The sequence below is a fragment of the Monopterus albus genome, unplaced genomic scaffold, assembly GCF_001952655.1.
Source record: "Monopterus albus unplaced genomic scaffold, M_albus_1.0 scaffold189.1, whole genome shotgun sequence".
NCBI lineage: Eukaryota > Metazoa > Chordata > Actinopteri > Synbranchiformes > Synbranchidae > Monopterus > Monopterus albus.
Genome location: NW_018128069.1, coordinates 878,493 through 892,381, shown reverse-complemented (window position 1 = coordinate 892,381; position 13,889 = coordinate 878,493). Strand labels below are relative to the sequence as shown.

The window sequence follows — 13,889 nt, the reverse complement described above, 5'->3', positions numbered from 1 at the left end:
TTCAGCAAAACACAACATATCTGCTGTAATCACTGCACTGCAGTGTGCCTTTGTATTTCATACATCATGAGGACTGAAAACCTTTTAACACACTCACGCTGTGGGGACTCAGCCATCCTTGTGGGGACCAGAAGCTAGTTCCTGATAATCACTGAATTTTAGGGTGGCAACATGGTTTACGGTTATGATGAAGGTAGGGTCAGGGTTAGGTATTAGGGAAGTAGTGGTTATGGTTAAGGTTATGATAAGCCTACAGGAAATGAATGTATGTCAATGTAAAGTCCCCACAAGGACTGAAAACACAGCTATGTGTGTGTGCGTGAGTCTAATCACAGTGCAGCTTATTATCATATAACTGCACACACAGTCATAAAATAATGTAATAAAATGCCAGAGTGCAATAAAGCTTCAGTAATGCTGCACAGTTTGACCAATAAATCCATCAGAAAACTGATGTGCGACCAATGTGTTTTCATAAGTGGTGCACTGGGACTTGCCGTGACTCCTTCTGAAGCAGCAGTGAACTTATCTTACTGCGCTGCAGTTTAACTCATACTGAAACTAAACACTAAACTATACACACAAATTAAAGCTGCAATGGTAAAATATTAACTTCACATGTTTATGTGGGTTTTAAACAACTCGTGTCAGATTTGCAGGTCACATGATGCACACTGACACAAAAATACTGTTTTAAAAAGGACCTGCTTTAAATCAGTGAATGAAACATGGTGGATAGAAGCATTTTATGGGACTACAGCACTTCTATAGACTACAGTAGTGTAATAATTGAGGTTGCACCTGGTGTCACAGGAAGGAATTTTTTTTTTCAGTTTTTGTTGTTGTTCAACACAACCAGGCAACAGTCAAACGTGTCCCTAGAGGGTCGCCAACCCCATGAGCTAGTGGTTCCACTGGGAAACACCCAAGTCTGTTTGTGTCTGACTTAACCTGATCACTGATGGATCAGCAGGACAGATGCAAATCTGGTTTTCTGACAAAATTTTCCTAATTTTAGAACAGTTAATATGCTGAATGACTAAAAACCATCCATTCTCCCAGATCTAATGGAATCATTTAATGACATGACTGTGAGATGTAACAAATGTTTTTATGGTTTGACAGTTTGCACTTACATTTTCACAGCAAAATTGCAGAGCATACACAGAAAGCTAAAAAAAACATGCATATTTTCTCAGCTGTTTTATCATTTGTTTACAGTGACAGTAATATTACCCTGTAAAATTACTCCATTAGAGTCCTGCATTAAAAGTGAAGTACAAAAATATTATTGGCAACATGAATCAAATGTAAAAGTGCTCATAATGCAGAATGGCCCTTTGCACGGTGTCATATTAACATGTAAACTGCTTAGATTAATAGGCCTGGTGGGTGAATGCAGGGTGGGAGTGGTGCTGGCTTGCTATATACACAAAACACTCCTGTCAGCAAAAATGTCAACACACACTCACACATCTAAAGCAGTGTTATGCAACAGCAGCCAGAGTTCTGGTTTCTCTGTACATCCAAGGAATCAGTAACATCAGGTTGCTGTGCCTTGGCAGCACTTTCACATGGGGTGGGGGAGAGATGTGACTGAGAGCGGGGGGCTTCTCACACCTCATGCACGTCTGCACCTCAGCCCAGCTCATGTTCACACACACACTGAGTACATGGTGTCTGTTTTCTGTGACTTTAAGACGCATTTGATTATCTAATTTTGAGAATTTCATGCGTAGAACCTCCATGTGATCTGTTAGGAACAGTTCACGTACATGTGTTGTTTTACTTATGTCAGTTATGTCTTGTTTAAATTACAGTTCATCAACATGGGCGGAAAAGTGGGTTCATATTAAAATATTAATAGGATGAGCTGACAAAATGTGCCCATATCAGCGCTGTTAGGCAAAAGCTTCTGCAGTGTTCTCAGTAAATAAGATAAAAGAGAAGATATTATGTAAGACTGAAGTGAAATGTGCATGTAGTAAGTGAATTTTAACTGGAAAACAATGACACTTTCTCCTCAGTAGAGTTTACTCTGACATTAATGATTAAGCCTTTTAACCTCCAAATGAACTTGTGGTTTTATGGGCCTGGGTTTTGTTTGCATATTACTTTACATCACTTCCATTAGTCTAAATAACATGTTGTCATTGCTGAGAGTCACTTTGTGGAGGTGGAAAAAAATCCCTTGAAAAACTGGGTGCACACAACTTCAGTAAGTGCAGTAGGTCAAATAGCAAGCAAGACAGTGAGCCATAAAATCCTTTGAATATTTACAAAGAAAAGTTTGGGTAATCAACAGACTGTTCGCCCTTGTTTTTCTGGGTGTTTCCAGACCGTGTGAGAGGGATGGGCCAAACTACAAACAAGAGACACATATGATCAGAAGCTTCTCTTTAAGTGAATGTGTGTCATGTTTGCTGAACTCTGACCACAAGTGTATGACAGAACAATTTTCGTACATTTCCAACATTTGTTTCAAGTTGCTTTATTTATGTCATTATAGGGGAAACTAAGCAGGTTGAACGGGAAGAAGGATCCAGCTGAAAACTTCATGCCTTCAGAGCTTTCAGCTTCCCAGTGGCTTTGAGAGCTGTGGTCCTCATACATGAGGTCTGCAGTTGAGCCATCTTGGAACAAACCCAGAAACAATAAAAGCCAATTATACTTTCTAGTAAAACACATTATTGGTGTGTAGATGTTTTATTTTGTGTTATAACAAGCCACTGAGAGGCTAAAACACATGTAAAGTATGAGAGGAGAGCATCTGTAAAGCCAGTACAGTGACTGAGCAATGAATGTGTTTTACTCCAGGTTTGAGAGACAATACTCCCCCCCACCCTCACCACCTCAGACCCCCGGCCATTACCACCCTTCCCCCCAAGCCCCCTACTTCTAACATTCTGTGAAAAGGATGTGCATGGCCTCTTTAAAACAGTGGATCACAAAGGCACCAGGCCTAGATGGCGTGACCCCCTCCTGCCTGAAAGTGTGTGCTGATCAGCCGGCCCCCATCTTCACACTCTTCTTCAACGGGTCACTGGAGCTGTGTCATGATTCGGTGCCACTGCTTCCTGTCAGGCTTTTATTTTGATAAAATAAAACACTTTCTGTTTTGTTTCACCACAGTTTTGGTCTTTTTACTTTCTTCATCACTCGCATTTGTTTCACCTGCTCCTTATTGTTTACACCTGTTTTTCTCCTGTATTTAGGCAGCGTCCTCCCACAAGGACGCTGCCAGATTGTTCTAGACTCCAACTCTGACTCTCCAGCATTCATACCTTGCCTCTGTTTCTGACCACTGTGTTTTGCGTATGCCCTTCCAGTTTCTGATTGCCTGCAGTGTACCGACCTTCTGAGTTATTCCCCTTGACCTTTCAAGTTTGGATCTCCTTGCTATACCTGTTTATCTGCGCTGACCCTGGACTGTCTTATCAACCTGATTGTTTATCCTGGACTGTGTATTGGTTGTCTAGTTGCAACAAGTAAAAACCTTTCGCTAAATCAGTTCATCTGGTTTTATAATTGAGTCCACCACAAACACCGTTTGGCGTCCTTACACGCCAAACCTGAGAGAGCTGTGTGAAGTTCCTTCCTGCTTCAAAAGCTCCACCATCATCCCACTCCCCAAGAAAACCCTCCATCAGTGGACTGAACGACTACAGACCTGTCACCCTGACCTCTGTAGTTATGAAGTTCTTTGAAAGACTGGTGTTGGCCCACCTGAAGGACATCGTAGACCCCCTGCTGGACCCCCTGCAGTTCGCCTACCAGGCAAACAGGTCAGTGGACGATGCAGTGAACATGGATTGATGCATTAAATCCTGCAACATCTCGACTCCCCAGGGACCTATGCATGGGCCTTTTGTGGACTTCAGCTCAGCATTCAACACCATCATCATTTTTGGGAATGATGCAACAAGTTTTTCACACCTGCATTTGGGGATCCTCTGCCATTCCTTCTTGCAGATCCTCTCCAGTTCTGTCAGGTTGGATGGTAAACGTTGGTAGACAACTAGGGATGTGTGCTGTCCCCTCTGCTGCCTTCACTTTACACCAACAACTGCATCTTGAAGGACCCCTCTGTCAAGCTCCTAAAGTTTGCTGATGATACAACGGTCATTGGTCTCATCCGAGACGATGACGAGTCAGCCTACAGACGGGAGGTTGAGGAGCTGGTCCTGTGGTGTAGCCGCAACAACCTGGAGCTGAACAAGTTCAAAACAGTGGAGATGACAGTGGACTTCAGGAAGAACCCCCCCACGAAAGACATTACTCCCATTGCACCATATACTGTAAAAATGGGACATGTATTAACCTTTCAGTGCTGCGTGACCCTCAGTCAGCTTCAGAAACTTAACAACACATACAATTATTTCTCTATTCAGTTTGCTGTTAATAATTGAGGCTGTGTTTCTGTGCATGTTTACAATATATTCCCACAGCCTGCAGGCTTACAGCACAGCAGCAACAACAAACAGATCCTTTCATATTACTTCCTGCCATGTGCAACCTCCTCAGACTCCTCTCAGAGCAAGAAGGGGGTGTGTCTGGTGTGTCAGAGAGGAGGAGGTGATATAAAGATGGCGCCTCTCTGTTTGAATGGAGGAAACAAACTCTGTGAACTCAAGCTGCTGGCTGCCTCCCACTGCTATCAAAGTTGATCCTCTGGCTGTGAGGCTTGTTTTCTTTTCTGCTCAATCTCCATTCAGCCTTCAGTGGCACCACAGCCTGCTATGAAGTAAGCCAAGGGCAGTCATAACAGTGACCACAAAATGTAGAGGTTTAAAGGATTTGCAGCAACAAAGAGTGCGCATAAATTATAGATACACAGTCCAGATCTGTCACAAACCAAGGAATAAATAAAAAAAAACATTTCAGAAGGCCTGCCTATTAATCTGCCATTATATAACCTGACTAAACAATGTAATTTTGTTACTTTATATATCAAAATCCTGTTATGTGGATATAGCACCACTGTGTCACAGAGTCTTGTTTGAATCCTCAGAAATAATAAACCTTACTAGCCTTCAGACTGGACTTTCGCACCAAGTTGGGGGGGGGGGCTGTGGTTGGTCTTAAAGTATAATGGATGTGATGTGATACAGATAAATACAGAGCACCCTCCAAAGCTGGGAGCGTGACTTCATGCAGTGTGACAGTCTGAAGTGGGACCATTCTGGGGCCAGGCCCAGTCTACGACCACCCCAGGCTCGCTACAGAGACCAGTAAAAGCAACGCAGTGGTTGCACACAAACACACACATAAGAATTCCTGTTGTGGCAGTCAGCTCAGGCAATGTGTGAGAGAGCAGCAGCTGCTGTTGCAAACAAACAGGAATTGTATCTTCAGGGCGGTAAAGCTGTTTACCAAGCCGCTGACTCACATACAGGAAGACATGAAAGAATGAGGAAGTGTGTGACCCACTTTTCTGCCAACTCAGTTCCCAGTGCTGTGTACTGACTTGTCAGTGTGGAGACAAAGAATCCAGCAGTGGAGGTTGGCCCTGAGGGAGGGAAGGAGTCTAAAACATGACTCATCTCACTCATGGACTTTTCTAGATTGTCTTGTTTAACTGGAGAGTGTGACATTGCTTCATTTTTAATGTTTATCATGGAGTCAAAGAATGAATTCAGGTCTAAAACACAAAGGCACACGTGTGCGGGCAAAGTGGAACACCTTAACACAATTCAGTGCAGCACAAGAGTGCTGTATGGTTCCATTTTTGAGCCTGTGTTGTTTAGTTTCATCTATAAGCTGTAGTTTCTGTGGTTGCTGTATGGGCTTACAAAGTTTTTATCGATTCTGTTGACCCCGTGAAGTAAGAGAAGTTGTTCTTGTTTATAGCATTATTTTAGTGCCCCAAACTTCTGCACAATACTGTATATACTGTAAGAAGCACAGTGTAGGTATAGTAATTTGACTGAACAGTAGTATTGTTGTTTTGTGTCTCAGGAAGTGTTGACAGTTTATCTTGGTTTCAGTTTTGGGTGTCGCTCTTAACTGTCACAACCTTGCTGGAATCCATTATGACTGGACTTCAACTGCTGCTATTGCACATACAGGGAACCTCAGCTGGGCCCTGTGATTGGCTCGCACACCACGTGGTGGCATTGATAGAAGCTCCTTTTATGGTCATGATGGCTCTCCCTTTGACTAGAGCATCAGGTTCAGCCAACCGCTGTTTCTTAGAAACAGAAATGTACACTGTGTTCTCCCACAGACACACACCCTCCCTCCTCTTCCACTATCACAGACAGCACACTGAATACCAGATGCTGCTCTGTACATTTACACACTGCCAGCTTTTTTAAATGCATTTATGAACAGTGGCAAGATACAAATGGAATATTTTTGGCATTACCTGTTTTTCTTGCATGAATTGGTCCTAAATGTGATTGGATATTCAGCTAAGTTACAAGCACAATGTGGTTAAGCTAATAACACACAAGCCATTGTAATCTTCAGCTCAGCCATAGTCTTCTGGTGAGACTGGTTCATGATCCTGTAGGATACCTCGATTGTCCAACGGATGATGGCAGTGGTCCAGGGCCAGAAGTAGCAAAGCATCAAATAATGATGCTACCTTCAGAGTGTGATGTTTTTGTGCTGGCATGTAGGGCCATTTTTACCCCATACAGTATGTATGGTGTGTATTTTCCCCAAACAGTTCAACAGTTTCTCAATCCACAAAACACCTTCCCAGTAACACTGTGTGGCGCATTGTTGTGGGGTGTCAGGGTACTAAATAGCCTCTAAATAGGCAGTAAAAGCACAAATCTGAGGCACTTTAAAGCAGCAAGTGAAGGGAGCAAATGAAAATACAACGAAAACAATATAATGCAGAGAGAATATATGCTACTTGGGAGCTGTGGAGTGCAAATAACAGTGCGTGTGCAATTATGCATGTGCAAAATGAGTATGTAAACAGTACAGATGGAATTACATGAGGCAGATCCTGAGTCAGCTGAGGACATCATGCTTGACTTTTTGTCACTGTATTTAGACATAGTTTATAGTCTATAACAGGTGATTTTTGTAGGTCCAGTGCATAGATGGGTGGTTTTATTATATCATATATACTCAGTATGCAGACCTGTGTGACCATCTCTGTGTCATTGAGGTCAGTTTGTTTTCTTTACACCTATCAAAATGTGCCACCCTTGAGGAACCTTGTATGTATCTGCTGCTATCAAAATTAAGTATGTGATAAGTGTTTATGATGTGCTGATATAGCTGCAATTGCCATTAGGTCACAATATCTGAAGGGACACAGATTTTGGTGCAGTAGTGAACACTGGTTACACAACATATTCTGATCATTTTTGGTTTCAGCACATGCTTGTTCACATATAAACATCTTTTGACACTTGGATAAATAAAACGGCAGGCCATCTGTGGCAGATTCAACATGATTTCACAATTTTATTTAATAAAATACTCCTGCTTTGTTTGTTTTGCCTGAACAGACAGCGGCAGACAGTTATCAGTTATGTAATGCCCATTTAGAGAGAGCAGTCCAAAGCCGCAACGTGGTCGGGGTGGTAGGGGTATTAGAGTGTCGGCAGAAAACCAAAAGCGAGCATATTCGATCCCTATTTGGGTTGGGAAATTATACATAACGTGATAATATATTAAGTGATAGTCTGACGATTCATTCCGTGAATTGTACATTTTGGTGCGATTTATTTTGACTTGCACAACTCGGCCCCCCTCCGGGGAATATGGTAGAACCCACAACGCGTCACCCATTGTTTACAAATCAACTGGGGCTGTTGGTGACTGCCGAGCGGCGTGGTGAGAGCGAGGAGCGGTTTGGGGGCTCTCGTCCATCCCGACAACGAAGACAGAGAACTCTACCTGAATATCGACAAATATCCGCCACGATGCCCTGTCGGAAGGAGAACTACATCTTTCTGGAGCAGTCCGTCACCGTCGACTCCAAAGAAGTGGACGCGCTGGTGACGAAAATCGGCGAAGCGCTGCAGCTCCACAACAATAGCAGCGGCCACCAGAAGACGGTGTCCGTGTCTATGTCCTGCCTACATGGGCTCACCGGCAGCAGCACCGGCGGTGTCAAACCGGCGGCTATCATCAGCGGTAGCACGGGAGCTACAGTTCAGACGCGAAACGGTTGCTGTATGCGGCTGCGAAACCGGGGACACCGGGGGAGCAGCAGGGCGAGTCCATATAATATCCCCGGATCCAACGGCGATCAGGACTGGGATCAAATCAAACAGTGGAACAAAAAGAGGATCGGCGTAGAGGAGGACGATCCACACCGGCTGCTCCAGGAGTTAATCTTATCGGGGAACCTCATTAAAGAAGCCGTGAGGAGGCTGCAGTTCTCCGCCGCAGACTGTGGAGATTTCCCCAAAGCGGTGGACAATGTGCCGTGCTGATGTAACCAGGCACGGGTTTGCACCGCGACGTTTCCCCTGTGGATGGACACAAAACTGAGACAACACACACACGGACGGTTACGAAACAGACTTAAAAGCTGTGTCTCACAATGTTATCCGTTTTCATTGGTTTGTCTGTAGCGTTACGCCACGTTGGCTAGCAGTAAGCTAGCTCGCTGGCCATCCGGCTACTGAGCCGTGTTTATGTTTGAATGTGTCCGTGTGGGTCAGACGTCCGGGTGCTGCGGAGGTCAGAGCCTCTACAGACTCACTTTACCCGCCTTGTCGTTACTTAGAAAGGCATGTTTTCACATTTTCAATAATGTAAACCTTCAAAGATGTGAAAAGAAATCACACCGAATATGTTTGTGTGTGTGAAGACGAAGTTCTGAACAATGGCTCTTCTTTTGTAGCTGATGGTTGAGTCATTCAGCTTTTGTTTAACACTGCAGCCCGGAATTTGTTCACGTGTTTTGGGGGGTTGGGGAGGTCTACTCGTGGCTGAAGTGCAACCTAGCCGTTCCCTGTTCTGGCAGATCACTATAATGGGGGGGATGGGTTGATAGTTGTTTTTGTTTACAGTCTACTGTTGGGTGTAAAGAGACGGGAAGTGCCCCCTCCACCTTTCTCTCACTTCGGTTTAGGTCGTCCTTCAACTGCCCTCGGTTATGCTGGTTTATACACAAATGGTGACCCTTTTGGCCTTAAGTGCCACAGGTTGTGTTCCCTGGACAACACACTGCACCTCTGTCCACGGCAGCTCCACATTTCTTTTCTAAATACTTTTCAGAGACTAACATGGACACATCAAATATGGGGGGAAGAAGCCGGGGCCTGGAAAACGGAGGAAACACGCCCTGCTCCCACAGGCTTTGGCTGATGTGTGTCTGTTTGTAAAGCTGGAGGGGAGGTTGCCCATCATAGGACGCTTTTGTGGTGCTTTCACCTTTTTGGAATTCCAACAAGGAGTTTTTGTTTCTGATTTGTGTAAAGGAAAATCACTGCTTCGTAACGAAGTAACTGAGAATGTTCCTGAGTATTCAGGGCCTTTTTTTGTCATCTTAATAAACACATTTTTGTTTTTCCAAACTGCTGTAGAGTTGTGTTTGCGGTCTTTTGTGAAACCTCTCTCACCTGTTCTGTCACTAGTTTGTCCTACATTGTCCTCTGCTACGTCTGGGCCTGTGAGTGTGGACAACGTGATCTTGAAGGACACATGCTCATTATCAGCCTATAAATACCCCCTCCCCCCCTGCTGGATCACAGCATGCAGGCATGATACCAGAGGTGAAAAACATGTTTTGCTGTGAGCCGTCCAGATCCTACACATGGTTTGTAGCTGCTCCCTCTGCTGTTGCTGCTCGGTTACTGAGAGTTGTGGCCGTCGTGGCAGCAGATGGAGCTGGCATCATTATGTAGGTGTCTGGGTGGACAGGTCGACGCTGAGTACACTCATCTGCTGCAGACCTGCCACATACACAAACAGAATCTGGACATCGGGATTTCTTCCAGTGGTCATTTAGTTGATTAACTGTAAGAAATTGTTAGTGTTTGCAGAAAAACAATCATGCAGGAGGATTATTTCATATGTGCAAATTAGGTCTGCAGCCTACAACCACTTTGATAGGCAAGGGGAGTTTTACTCATGGGACAATATGATGTGCTTTAAATGAAAGTCACAGGACAAGGGTCAGAACTAATGATTTAAAACTAGTGTCAGAAATGAGTTAAAATTGTGCATCACAATTTCCCAGAGCCCAAAGGGGAAGAACCTCAGCAACTTACTATGCCAGAAAACAGAAGCAGCAGATCCCTCTTTTTCACTTGATAAATAATTTTAATCATTGTGAATATCAATGTCAAATGTTAAGATCTGGTGTATAGTTTTCACCCTGCAGATGAATACAGTCATGCAGGAGGATCATCAGCTTAGGAATGCGCCATATATTGATCTGTACAACACTGTGTGGAAACATGAAACCCCGAATGGGGGGGGGTAAGTGAACAAAAATAGGGCGGGTGTGGTACCATAAGCGAAAACAGCCCATTGAATGACTGAGGAGGCAGGAAGTGGTTAGAGGTGTGGTCCTGCTACTGAACTTCAGATTAAAATGTGGGCTGGTCCAGTCAATGGTGATAATCTACTTTCTAAATTGAGTATCAGATCCAGTACAGATCTTGAAAATCAAATCAGTACACTCCAATAATGCGTTTAGGGCCTCAGTGACCACATACAGGTGCATTTCCATACATTTGAATATCGTGGAAAAGTCCATTTATTTCAGTAATTCAACTCAAATAGTGAAACTTGTGTATTATATAAATTCAGTACACACAGACTGAAGCAGTTTAAGTCGTTGGGTCTTTTAATTGTGATGATTTTGGCCCACATTTAACAAAAACCCATCGGACTTTTCCACGATATTCAAATTTATTGAGATGCACCTGTATTTATTGTAAATTAATGTGAATTCAGTCTCAGTTAACCCAAATAAATTCACAGTCTGGTTTCTTTTATTTTTGTCCAGCCCTTTGTTCCACTTTCTCTGCTCACATTAATGCTTTCATGGTCACTCGTAAGTAGAAATGATTTTATTTCATGCAGATATAAAGTCTTGACCTGTTATTCATATGTTACAATCAGTTTGTTCCATGTTTCCAAAAGAAGTCAGCTGATTTGAAAATCTTCTAGCTCCATCTGTAATTTTTTTATTAAATTACCCAAATAGCCTCATTTTGTGTGTTAAATTCCATTTACACGTGTACAACGAAGGTGTATCTTGCATGCACAACCTCCTCAGTCTGCTGTTAACATTAACGATTAAGGTGTTTACCACAGTAATCTTTCAGCATCTGAACCCCAACAAGGAAATGACAAGTGAGGCATGAAGTTCATTGATTCAGGAGCTCAGACATGTGCAGAGACCTGACTGAAGCCTGTATGTGATACATCTTCTGTCATAGGAGGAAATGCAGCGTGAAAGACCTGAGCTATCTTGCTATAGTGTGAATCTGAGACTAAAAGACTGTGAATGAGCTCGTGTCTGTGGGCGGTAGCTTATTCTTCAGGTCGACCTCCCACATGGCTGCGCCGCATCCCTGACGCAACAACAACACAAGTGAAAGGTAAAAATAGCAGAGCTCAGACGGTGTGTGTGTGTGAGCTCCCTCGCTTCTAACAAGGTGATGCATCTCATTCTGTATCTGCTGTCAGATCCAGTTGCATCATCTTTACGTTTGGCTGGTTTGTCTCAGGAACAAGCAGCATTCACCAAACTGCTGAATAAAGCCAGAAATAACCACAGCACAGGAGGACCTACAGTATGTGTAGGGCTGGGGCTTCATCTGTCTGCCTCTGAATGGACTGATGATGTTTTTGTGCATTTCAGTTTATTCAGGAATTTATTGACCTATTTTGTCTGCTCAAGAAGCATCAGAGAGGGACAACAGCAGACAGAAACATCTTGAGCTTAATGTTGCTCCCTGACATGACAACAACCAGCATAACACAGGGATCTACACTGCTGAAAATAACAGGCTCACAGGCAGCACATATGTAGCAGCTCTCAGTAACATATGAATAATATGAAATCTCATATTTTAACTACCTATCATTGGTCCAGCAACACAGTAGAATCCAGTTTGGTATCTAAATGCCAGTGCAAACAGCAGCAAAGTTCATGTAGACAAAATGAATACAAATGAATGATACTAAGCTACAAATGAAGGGTAAGCCAGTATATGTACAGAATGTATCAGTGCAGCTTTGACTTAGTTAAATGGTGACAACTGCATACAGATCAGACTCTACCTCAGTTCTTGTGTAACATCATCCAGCCTGCAGTGTAATGAAGTGTTTGTCCCCAAGAGGGCAGTAGGACACAGAGGGCACCTGCAGCAGACTTAGCACCTCCTAGTTTCAGGTTAACCTGAGCTGGTGACCTCCAAGTGTAAATCATAGACTTTGTTTAAAGAGGTCAGCACCGCCAAAATGAAGTCCATACTGTAATGATCCTTTCAGAGAAATTAGTCAGTTACAGTTGCAAGATTTGGTTGTAAATTCCTTCCTTAAGGTTGTTCCTGTGGTCAAAACTAAAAAAAAACTGTGATAGATGACCACAGATATTCAGCAATGGCAATATCTACCTCCAGAGTATTAGGGCCACTGTCAGTCACTGTCACTGTGTCCGGATTGTTTGTCCATCTTCGTTACATTCACTAGCAATGGCCCACCCTCAGTGTGTGAGAGGAGAATGGTGTTTGGTGTAGACTTGGTTATGAACTGCAGTTTGGGGAGAAAGGCTTTGGGCACTGGCGGACCCCCCTGCATGAAAGAGGAGAAAGAGAGGATAGTAAGATGTAGGGGGAAAGGGCAGAGAAGGTGAAAGCAGAAGTGAGTCTTTCTTGGTAGTTTAAATATGACTGGGAGAGGAAGGGGTGTGAGCTTACAGCGTGCCCTGCTTCTGAAATTCAGATTGAAAACTGTTACAGTCAGACAGTGGTGTCCTGACTGTGTGTGGGCGATGGCTCCTCCCAAACAGGGCTAGGGGTCAGTTTTGTCCTGGGTGTCACTGGATCCTCTGGGCTGAGCAGACATTAAGTAGAGTAGCTCAGTGCAAGATCAGTTTGCTGAAGAGTAACTTTGCAGCTCCAGTGATATGTTTTCAGAGAGGTAAGCTAATGCTAATTGTTATGTAGACATATACTGTATGTTACATCAAGCTGTTGTATGTAAACAATGTAAAACCCCAGGAACGAGTGTGTGAGTCGGTGATGAGGGACAAAAAAGAAAGAAAGACCTTCAGTATGCCGTCTTTGTTTCATCGTGGTTCGTCTAAGACAGATGCCATCAAATAGTTACACCTTTCATCATCTGATCTTATCCTCATTAAACCTCATTCATCCTCTGAGCATCAGCTGAGTCTCCAGGTGGATGTGTGAAGTCAGTGGAGCTTGTTGGTCATTGTCAGCCTGCTGCTTCTGCCCTGTAGAGCTGCTATCTGATGGCAGAAGAGGAAAGGCTGCTGCTGACAATGGAGGCTAAAATTCTGCAAATGGAGACACAGCAGGAACAGAATACATGCATACATACATAAACACTTTTATTTTTATCTTAAATTCTACTCTAAATCAAAAACAAAAAGCATCATAAATCTTGTAGGTGCCTGGTTTTTCTAAAATAAGCTTGGCTCAGTTCCTTAGAACAAGTTGGTGATTCTCCTTCTTGTCTCAGAAACACACTTGGTACTGCCTATGCTCTGGCTCATTGGGATCCTCTTGTGTACTCATACACAGTCCTCAGACCTATGATAGTAAAAAGAGACTCAACCCAAAGTGACTGATCAGAATATGGATCTGTAAAGACCCAAATGCATCACCACTCCCAGTCACTATGCGGCCATATTGCTTTTGTGACTCACTTTGGAACCAGATTCTGCACAGCAACAACCAGAGGTGGAGCCTGTGTATCAAGCCTTCACAGAA

At 43.5% G+C, this 13,889-nt stretch overlaps 1 protein-coding gene across 1 annotated transcript; it reads left to right on the top strand.

The window, feature by feature from the left end:
• Positions 1 to 7,764: 7,764 nt before the first annotated feature.
• Positions 7,765 to 9,498, top strand: gbp (glycogen synthase kinase binding protein). The gene has a single exon (XM_020617388.1). The coding sequence runs from the start codon at positions 7,890 to 7,892 to the stop codon at positions 8,403 to 8,405; it is 516 nt and encodes a 171-aa protein (XP_020473044.1). The 5' UTR covers positions 7,765 to 7,889; the 3' UTR covers positions 8,406 to 9,498.
• The last annotated feature ends 4,391 nt before the right edge of the window (positions 9,499 to 13,889 follow it).

What these genes read in the sequence shown, in the direction of transcription:
- gbp (XM_020617388.1), top strand. Translation starts at nt 7,890, where the DNA reads ATGCCCTGTCGGAAGGAGAACTACATCTTTCTGGAGCAGTCCGTCACC.